The 11,281-nt window shown below is 35.8% G+C and overlaps 1 protein-coding gene across 1 annotated transcript; it reads left to right on the forward strand.

Moving 5' to 3' along the window:
• Window positions 1-6,751: 6,751 nt before the first annotated feature.
• LOC124251800 (putative olfactory receptor 52P1) lies at window positions 6,752-7,705 on the forward strand. Its single transcript, XM_046684682.1, has one exon. The coding sequence runs from the start codon at window positions 6,752-6,754 to the stop codon at window positions 7,703-7,705; it is 954 nt and encodes a 317-aa protein (XP_046540638.1).
• The last annotated feature ends 3,576 nt before the right edge of the window (window positions 7,706-11,281 follow it).

Raw genomic sequence — 11,281 nt, forward strand, 5'->3', positions numbered from 1 at the left:
TGGAGAGCATGGGGGCCTCTGCAGTGGGGTGACTGGGTATGCTCCAGGGGTCAGGGGGTGTGCATGGGCCAGGAGTGTGTTGATGGTGTCTATGGACTTTTGGAGGGTGGGGCTTATCGGTGGCAGCAGACTTGTGCTTCTCAAAAAGTCACAAAAGGGATTGGCCACACTTCCCAAAGACTGTAACCATTAGGTGCTCCTGTGCCTGGGGCCAGCTCCACTCAGCTGTGATCCTAAGAGAGCTGATAACAGCCTTGCAGGACTGAGGCCTACAGCAATTGTAAGCCCCAGAGCCTAACAACCAGCCAGACTGGGTGCCTACTCACTTAACAGAAAAACTGCAGTAGTAGTGTGTTATTAGACCTTGTAGCCAACTTTGCTGGGGCTTATCAAACCTGATTTACAAACAGCCAGCCAGAGGGAAGCCTAGTCTCCCTGGGTACCTGCAGCAAAAGCAATCCTGCTTCAGCAGAAGGACACATGGAGCCCACACAGGGGTCACTCCTGGAACATTTGGACTGGTGATGAGAGGGAATCATACTGTTAAGCCTCAAAATGCATCACTTACATAAGGCCACTTCTCCAAGATCAGGAGACATAGCTGACCCACATTATACATAAGTATAAGCACAGGAAAAGAGGCAAAATGAGGAGACAAAGAAATGTGTTTTAAGTAAGAGAACAAGACAAAATCCAAGAAAAAGAACTAAATGAAACTGAAATAAACCATCTACCTGAAAAAGAATTCAAACAGAAGGTCATAGGATGCTCAATGACCTTGGGAGAAGACTGAGTGAAAACAGTGAGAACATCGACAAAGAATTGGAAAATATAAAAAAGAACCAATCAGAAATGAGGAATACAATACTGGATATGAAAAATTCACTACAGTGACTCAATAGCAGAGTACATGATACAGAAGAGAGATCAGCAAACTGGATGACAGACTAGAGGAAAACATCCCAGCTGAACAGATAAAAGAAAAAAGAATTAAACAGAACAAGAACAGTTTAAGGGAACTTTGGGACAATATCAAGAGCACTAACATTCATATCATAGATGTCCCAGAAGAAGAGAGAGGCAAAGGGCCAGAGAATCTATTTGAAGAAGTAATAGCTGAAAAATTCCTAATCTAAGGAAGGAAACAGACATGAAATTACGTGAAACACAGAGAGCATCAAACGAGGTAAACCCAAAGTGGCCCACACCAAGAAATAATATAATTAAAATGTCTAAAATTAAAGATAAAGAATGAATCCTAAAAGCTGAAAGAGAAAGGCAAGAAGTGACATACAAAGGAAACCCCGAAAGCTATCAGCTGACTTTTCAGGGGAACCCTACAGGCTAAGAGAGAGTGCCACGTTATGTTTAAAGAGCTGAAAGGAAAAAACCTACAGCCAAGAATACTCTACCCAGCAAGGTTACCATTCAGGATGGAAGGAGAGATAGAGAGTTTGCTAGACGAGCAAAAATTAAAGGGGTTTATCACCAAGAAACCAGTTCTACAAGAAATGCTGAAGGGACTTATTTAAGTGGGAAAGAGAAGACCACATATAGGAACAAGAAAATTATCAAAAAAAAAAAAAAAAGGACAATAAAATCACTGGTAAAAGCAAAAATACAATAAAGGTAGCAGATCAACCACCTATGAAGATAATATGAAGGTTAAAAGACAAAAGTACTAAAATTACCTATTTCAATGATAAGAAGGTAATGGATACACACACACACAAAATAAGAGGTGAGATATGATATCAAAAACATAAAATGTGAGAAGAGGGGAGTAAAAGAGTGGAGCTTTTAGAAAGAAGTCAAACTAAAGAGACTATCAACTCAATATAGATTGCTATATGCATAGATTATTATGTATGAACCTCACGGTAATCGCAAACCAGAAACCTATAATAAATACACAACTATGAGAAAAGAACCCAAACATAATACTAAAGAAAGCCATCAGTCCACAAGAGAGAGCAAGAGAAGAAAAGAACAGAGAAGAAAGAAGAAAATGCCCAGAAACAAAAGTAACAAAATGGCAATAAGTACATACGTATCAATAGCTACTTTAAATGACAAAGGACTAAATGGTCCAATCAAAAGGCATAGGCTGTCTGATTGGATATAAAAACAAAACCCATATTTATGCTGCATAGAAGAGACACACTTTAGAACTAAAGACACTCACAAACTGAAAGTGAAGGGACAGAAAAAGATACACCATGCAAATGTCAAATAAAAGAAAGCTGGGTGAGCAATACTTATATCAGAAAAAATAGACTTTAAAACAAAAACTGTAACAAGAGACCAAGAAGGGCACTACATAATGGTGCAGAGAATAATCCAGGAAGAAGATATAACTCTTGCACATATATATGCACCAACATAAGAGCACCTAAGTATATAAAGCAATTATTAACATACATAAAAGGGAAAATTGGCAATAGCACAATAATAGCGGGGGACTTCACATTCCAATTACACCAATGGATGGATCATCCAAATGGAAAATCAATAACTCATGGGACTAAGACAGACAGAAGTAAAGGGAGAAATAGAAAAGGTAACAATTATCAGTGGAGATTTTAACATTCTTCTCTCAGTAATTGATAGAACAAGAAAATTAGCAACGATACAGAATTTTGAACAACTTTCTATCAACTTAACATATTGGAGATTGAGAGAGCACAATAATAAACAATATGTAAAATACATTTGTTTTAAGTTTAGTATTCAAATACCAAAATAGTCTACTTGGTAATCTTATAAAGAGATAAAAGAAATAGCACATGTAAGAATTGGATGAGAAGAAATTAAGCTGCCATTTATGTGTAATATGTTAACTTTTTTAGCAAAACCAATTCATGCATAGTCAAAATGTTGTAACTAATGTGAGAGTTTAACAATTATTTTTGAGGAGACAACTTAAAAAATATATATATTTAAGAAATATATAATTTTAAATTATAATTAAAAAAATAAGATTCTATTTTAACAGAAACAAATGTTATAAAGTATCTAGAAATCAGCCAAAAAACATTAAATATCTGTACAGATAATATTTTAGTTTAATTTAATTAACAGACATAGAAGTGATCCAAATGAATAAAATTGTCTTAACGTTCTCTCCTTCTTTTTTTTTTTTTTTTTTAGGAAAATTAGCCCTGAGCTAACATCTGCTGCCAATCCTCCTCTTTTTGCTGAGGAAGACTGGCCCTGAGCTCACATTCGTTCCCATCTTCCTCTACTTTATATGTGGGATGCCTACCACAGCATGGCCTGCCAAGCGGTGCCGTGTCTGCACCCAGGATCCAAGCTGACAAACCCCGGGCAGCCGAAGAGGAATGTGCACACTTAACCACTGTGCCACTGGGCTGGCCCCTCAGTGAACTATAGCTTCAATTGTCTTCTCAGGCATCTCCTTTTCCTGGGCTTCATGGAACAGTCTTTCAAGACTGTATTCTCCAAAGGAGAAACACTTGAGTACTTTCCAGATACAAGATCTGAGGGGTTTACAATGTTAACATAACTGTTCTAGAAAGACAATGTTAACTGTTTTGTGCTTAGTCCTGGCTCAATCCTTTTTTACCTTCAATCTTATCTCTCGAGAGACCCATCAGCCTTCAAAACAGAGGGGCCTCCTGAGCATTGCAATAGGCCAGTACAAAGCAAGCACAACTACCAACACAGTCCTTACTGCTCCAATGGCAACAACTGTCATACTTTTTAACCATTTCCACATATGCATATTGGTCCAGATGCTGCAGTAGAAAATGATCATTTGCAGATTTGCAGAGAACAATAGTTATGTTTTATTATCGTCTACAATGTATCATGATTTGCGAGATAGAATTCAAGATAAAGCAGATGTAGGAGAGGAAGATTTGTAAATATATAATGTTATAAGAGACATGATGATGGGTGTTTGAGTAATTTGATTCAGTAATGGAGAAGAGGAACCAAATAAAATCCTAAATATATATACAAGTATATATATTTTTTTCCTAGTCACTATCTTACTGTTTATGGAAGAACATCTTGGAAATTTCTATGACAGGGGACTTTCTTGTTATGTAACTCATAACCAGAAATAATTTCAAAAGAACATAGTCTAAGTAAGCAGTTGAAATAAATGAAGGGTGGACAATAACGATGAAAAGACTGACCATCTCAAGAAGATCAGAAGCCTTGGGAGTAAGATAAAAATCTGTGAAATTCTTCAGAGATTGTACTGGATGTAGAGAAACATCTGATCTTCCCTCAGAATCTACTGAGATTAAGTACCTTCTTTCAAGTTTTCACAGTCCAGAAAAAGAAATTGACAGAAGAGGAGCTTAAATAGAAATAAAGACTGAGTGATTCCTTGACTAAATGAAGTATTAGAGATAAATAGATAGAGGAAGCAAGGATAATTCTGAGATTTCCTAATTCATGGCTAGGAGGCTGTTGTTGCCAGGAAATAAGACACAATCGGATGGAAGAAAATGAGAGAACTTAACTGAATTTATTCGGGGGTAACTTTATGTGTTATTATTATGATGTCTTAATATAAAATATGCAATGCATTCCAGAAAAGCCACATAGAAAATGCCATGGTATCCCAATAGAATCCTCTACTCTGAAGTGGCAAATTCCAGGCAAGGGACCTTGCTGACTGACTCAGAACCAGGCAAAATATCAAAGCCCGAAGGTGTCTGAAGGAAGAAGGCAATTATATGGTTCAGAAATAGATAGAATGATAGTGCCAACAGAAAATTGGAGAGGTCTGTGAAGGTATTCCAAGTGCCCTGGCAAACTGTCTGCTGAAGGTAATATAAAGAATGACCTTATTTAAACAAATGGATTTCTCCAAATTTCTTTCAAAATGAGCCTCGGAGAAGACTCTGTAGGTGAGAAGCATGACTGTACAAGCAGACCACGATTTGGAGAGAGTTTTCTGTCACTTCCTCCCCTAGAATGTGTCACAGTCTAGGGCTCTGACAGGAAGCTTTCCTCATTTAAGGGGAAATCACTTTACTTCTCCTCCTTCGGTATAGATTAGACATGTTACCATCTTATAAGTAAATTTGTTAAAAACTGTAAGATGATTTTTAAATATTACATATATTTACCATGAGCAGTTATGCTTATTTGTAATCATAAGTAATGTTTCCCAGCTAAAATTTCTATCTGTATTTCCCGGTGGGTGAGCCTTTTGTTGGTTGGATTCTCCCAGAAGCAGATATAAGAATGGAACCTGGCAAACCAAATTTCCAAGTGGAAAACAATCATTTGAGTATTTGCGAAGAACAAAACTTGAACAAATACTTAAAAATCTTTCATACTTTGAATGCTCATTATTTGTAGATTTTTGTCTTAAGTTCTTATCTGTCTGGGGTTATAGGCTTCATTCCTCATGTAGTGATTTCCACAACTCAGGTTCTATGCTGTGGCTAAAATTTATCTGATTTTTTCTGAAATATTTTATGACTGATTTGATATTTTTGAATTCCTTACAAGGAAACACCTCACAAACTTACTCACACAAGTCCAGAGTAGCATATATTTAATAGTAGAATGCAGATACCACAACCAGACAGTTTTTTTCCCCACACAGATATTATTTACACATCCACACAAGGAATCATTGCCATTAAGAATACGTATCAATGTATCTTGAGCTTTCACATAAATGGCATTTTGGACAAGAAGTTGAGTTGCAGAAAGCAATTATAAATTAAAAAGCATGGTAAGAAGAGTGGAATGCTTATTCCAGAATTGTGATGCTAAATGTAAACAGAATGCTAGGAAGGATAGAAGTCAGTTATCAAAGTTAAAGGTGGTGCTCACAACAAGAGTCACGAGAAACTACTCTTGCTCTTGAAAACAAAATAACTGAATTGTACTTGCTTTGCTCTTCACCATCATTAGCCAAGATGGATGCCAGAACCAGAGGTAGGGCTGTCTGCAGCAGGGAGTCATGGCTTTGCAGAAAATAGACTGAGCTTGTTAGCAACTGATGTGCTTATTTGCAACAACTTTAAATCATTTGATAGCTTGAAAAAAATAAAAGCTTCCATTTCTTTTTCTGTTTGTATGGTTGTGTTATGCTGTCCATCTTTAGATTTTCTTAAGGAGCCAATCTAAAATAAGTCCAAATTTGACATTTGTTAAGGATAAGGCATTTGTTTTTAATTTTTAGGAGCTTTGTACTTGTGTTTTAGGATTAGGAGATCTTTTTCTGAGTTCCTGATGACTTTGTTATGCTGTCTATGGATACGAGTATTATTAAAATAATGATAGTGTTTTGAAATACTTGTTAATTATTGTGAGTGTATTGATGCATGTATATCCTTACTTGATCCCAGTTTCCTTGAAAAGACAACTTGACTATTTTTCTAAAACTATTTTTAGCACAAATTCAACACTGGCTTTAACACAATGATGAGGTTATTATACTATTAACTGATCCTCTACTAGGAAATAAATACTACAGAGCAGAATTTCACAAAATTTCAAAACTCAGAAAAAAAATCTTAAATAAATGAACTCAGTCTTCTCATTTGCAGGTGAAGATGCTGAAACTAAGAATGTTGAAGCGGCTTACCTGATGATTGACAGAGGTTTAGAAGGAGCCGGCCCTTCAAGTAGGCTATTAAATTGTCTGAATCCCCACATGCAGGGCCACAGAAAAATCACTATGTCATCCTGCTTTTGCCCATAGGGGATTTGACTGGCTACTTTGTCTCTGAGCGTGCAACTTACTGGTTTTAACATGGCAGAAAATTCTACGCATCACTACATTTCAACTTTCTTCCTGGTTGGTATTCCTGGTTTGCAAAATTTTCACTGCTGGATTGGCTTGCCTGTGTGCCTCCTGTTTGCCCTGACCCTGCTGGGGAACAGCGTAATCATCATTACCATCAAATTAGAGCCAAGCCTACACCAGCCTATGTATTTCTTCCTTTGCATGCTGGCAATGAATGACATGGCTCTTGCCTCTTCCACAGCCCCCAAGATGCTTGGCATCTTCTGGTTGGATGCTCACAGGTTTGACTTTAATATCTGCCTAGCACAAATGTATTTCATCCACACATTTTGCATAATTGAATCAGCCCTCCTAGTTGCCATGGCCTTTGACCGCTATGTAGCTATTTGCATTCCACTGCGTTATACCACCGTCCTGACAACAACAATGGTCATTAAAATGGGTCTAGCTGGCGTGATCCGAGCTATACTTATGGTTCTGCCCTGTCCTCTTCTCATTAAGAGGCTACCATATTACACCAAACATGTCATTAATCATGCCTATTGTGAGCACATGGCTGTTGTGAAGTTAGCCAGTGCCAACACCCTCATTAACAGAGCATATGGAATCTCTGTAGCCCTTTCGGTGATGGTATTGGACCTAGGGCTCATAGCCACATCCTATATCAAAATCCTCCAGGCAGTCTTCCGGCTCTCCTCCCAGAATGCCCGCTCTAAGGCACTGAGCACCTGTGCTGCCCATGTCTGCACTATACTTGTCTCCTACACACCTGCACTGTTCAGCTTCCTAACTCACCGCATTGGCAAGAAGGTACCTCCAAGCATCCATATAATTTTTGCAAGTTTGTACCTTCTGGTGCCTCCCACAGTCAATCCCCTGGTGTATGGTGTCAAGACCAAGCAGATTCGTGACCGAGTGGTTGGTCTCTTCTTCCCAAACAAGGAAATTTCTGAAAATTAAAATATTTAAATACAAAAGCATGTTGATAGAATCTGTTTTGTGAAGTCAAGTTTCATTAACAATAGGTGCAACCTTGTTCCCAACATGCCACTTCTCAATTCAGCTGTGCCTTTTTGCAGGGATATTTGTTGCTGCACATTTATTTGTTTTTTCTTTCTATTTTCAATTTTTTTATATTTTCTCTTTCTTTCCTTAGAAATAAAGTAATGCCTCTTCATGGGAAGCTTTCATTAAATGTTGGCAATAATTGTTATTTATTACTGACATTATTTCATATTCTATATTAATCAATATTATTTTGTGATATCTACAAATCTGAAATGAGTGTGCTAATTATTGAAACAATTTAAAACTTAATGTTTTGGACAATGCAGTTTATAAAGACAGGCATTTTTTTCATTTTGAATTGTTATATGCTCTGTTTAAAAATTCTGGAGTAAAAAACCACTATTTTCAGGGCTTTTTTTACTTATTATAAGAGTAATAATAATAGTTAACATTCAAATAATGGTCAGTGGGTGTTTGTCTGTTTACTAAGCCTCTTACATGTATTTATTCCTTTAGTCCACAGAACTATACTGTGAGATAGATGCTATTATTATTCTCATTTTATCAATGAGGAAACCGAGACTCAGAGGGGTTATATAAGTTGCACAAGGTAACTCAGCTAGGAAGTGGCCATGTCGAAGTTGAACCCAGGGACTTTGGCTTTAGAATATATGCTCTGTACCATGCTACATTGTCCACCATGAGAGCAGTCTTTCACTAATTATTCACTTTAAGAATGTTATAACTTATTTCTCTAAATATTTTATATTTTATACCCCTGTATCTCTTCTTCTTTTAGATATTTTGGTAGATTTTTTGAGTCTCCTTCAAACTCCTCATACCTTATAAATTTCATTATAAGATTTTGGCAAACCTGCAAGCAAGAACTGCTTCTATGTTACCAGAGAAAAGTCCAATCGGTGCAGCCAAGTGACATTATGACTATGATTTCCAGACTTGAGTAAAACTGGAAGACTCTGACAATCCCGCTTATCTAAACGCAGTTCCCTTTCTGTTAGCTTCAGAGGATATGAATTTTTTGATCACTTCCCTTAAGTGATGCAACTGAAAATAATTCACTTCTTAATTAAGAATATGAATTTATTATTCATGGATCACAAAGGAAACTACTTTGGGCATATCTATAAATACTCTGTGCAAAACATCCTTCTACTTTTAGATCATTTCCTGGGATGAGGGTTCACTGAGTTGGAAATTGTTGATTTTGGACCAAGGTTGGTATATAATTTTCAAATATTTAATGGACATCTGTGTGTTTTCAAATGAGTTAGCTCCTCAAATCTTTGGCTTTTTATGAATTTCTGCTATAGTCATATTCTGGTTTGTTAATGACCATATATGTATTAACTTTTATATGTCTTATATCACAACTAGTTGTGTTTCCATACAATATGTAGTTCTTCTATTTATTAAATGAGTATATCTTGAATGGCTCTATCAGATATTTTAGAACTAGAGTTCTGGGGAGAGAAAAGTCAAGTTCAAATACTGCTTTCATCACTAATAGCAGGGTGAGTTTCATTTTTAACTTTGTAAATTTTGAGTTTCATCTTTGATTAAATGTGTAAAATAGCTTTTATACTTTATAGTGTCAGAGTAAGATTGAGATAATGAATGAAACACAATTATCACAATAGTTAACAAAATCTTCTTCCATATATACCAGTGTCAATGTAATGATAGGTATTGGAAATATGAAGATCAATTAGCAAAGCTATTTTTCCAAATGCCTAAATAGAGATCCCAACTGGCTATTTCTGATAGGAGATCCTATTTCTTTACTCAACATGTCCAAATCTAGACATTTTGCACTTATTCACCCACCCAAACCATCCTACAATAATTTCATATCTCAGTGATTAACACACCATCACTGAAATCAGTAAAAGAGAATCAGTTAATATCGTAGAGTATTTATTGTGTCAAATATACACCAAAAATATATTAAAAAAGGAAGTGCCAAATAATGAATTAAGTAAAAAAAATTTCAGCATTTATCCCAGATAATGTAGAAAAATTCAATGTAATATAGTTTAAAAATTGTGTAGATGACTATAGAACACCAAAATAACACTGTGTTCGAGAAAAAATTTTAATTAAGGCATATTGGAGGAGATATCAAGAAAAGGCTGAACTGAGTCTTGAAGAATGATGGTAATATTACCAGGTAAGAGGGCAAGGGTTTCCAAGTAGAGGTAACATCACAAAGAAGTGAATAGACATGATGAGAAAAGTGAAAATATATCCAGAAGAGAGTGATGTCATAAAAACAAAAGGATAACAAGGCTTCAAGGAAAAACATAATTAGAAAAGCCAGCAGGTACATCCAATAAGGAAAAGTCTGGTTTTTGGCACTGTGAAGGTCATTGGTCAACTCGGGAAATTAAGGACAGTACAAAGCGAATGATGGAAGGCCTATACAATCTGGTATACAAATAAAGACCTTGGCTCCAAGTGATAAATCTAGTCCAAAGCCTGAACTTAATTAATTAAATAGCTACACTTATTTTGCACTTATGGAGCCTAATGCTACTTTTGATCAACCAGGCAGAATATGAATCAGTCAGGCCCATGGGACAACCTATAGCACACAGGCTAAATCCAGCTTGCTGCCTCTTTCTGTAAATAAAGGTTTATTCGGGCACCACCACGTGCATTAATTTATGTATTGTCTGTGGAAGCTTTTGCCCTGTGGTGTCAAAGTTGAATAATTGGGACAAAGAGCACATGATCAAAATAGTTTAAAACGTTTACTGTCTGTCCCTTTACATAAAATGTGGGCTGATCTATAATTTAGAACAACAATTCAATACATTATAATGTGTTAGTCATTATATTCCTACACATTTGTCTTTGTTGTCCTTCCTTTAAGTTTTAAAACTTCTATCAAAATTTTCTGTAAGAACCGTGGTATAAAAGCCACAAAAACACATATAGCTAAACTCTTGATAAGATATAGGTCTACTTTATCATTCTTTATCATTCAGTGTCTTCTGTATATACATGGTCGTATATGAAGTTTATTTTATAGTTTAGTTCCAAGAGTATGCAAAAAATTTCAGTGACCAAAATGAGCATATATAACACAGGAAAAAGTGTCTCCTTGGAGGAATTAATAGTCTGTCTCTTTAACTGATAATTATAGCCATGACACTTTAAAATTCATTATATTTGGATGTCAGATCTTAGTTCAAACAAAATAAATATGTAAACCACTAATGGGAATTTATTGATTTATTTCATCCATTGTCCACAGAAATTTTATGATGATGGCTCAAATTTATCTATATCTATTTATATAAAGTTATCCATCTATCTATGGTATATATATAGCTATAGATTAAATATACGTATTAAGCTGTCTGGGTATTTAGCAGGAAAATTGGGATTAAAATACATTCAATAATTTTGGTTTCAGTTCTGTCATATAAAAAGTTTGGAAGTTTTTATTCCCATCCTTACTGTAAGAGAAACTGAAAAAACTCAAAAATCAATAAATTTCTTTTG

This window comes from Equus quagga, chromosome 14 (genome assembly GCF_021613505.1).
Source record: "Equus quagga isolate Etosha38 chromosome 14, UCLA_HA_Equagga_1.0, whole genome shotgun sequence".
Lineage (NCBI taxonomy): Eukaryota > Metazoa > Chordata > Mammalia > Perissodactyla > Equidae > Equus > Equus quagga.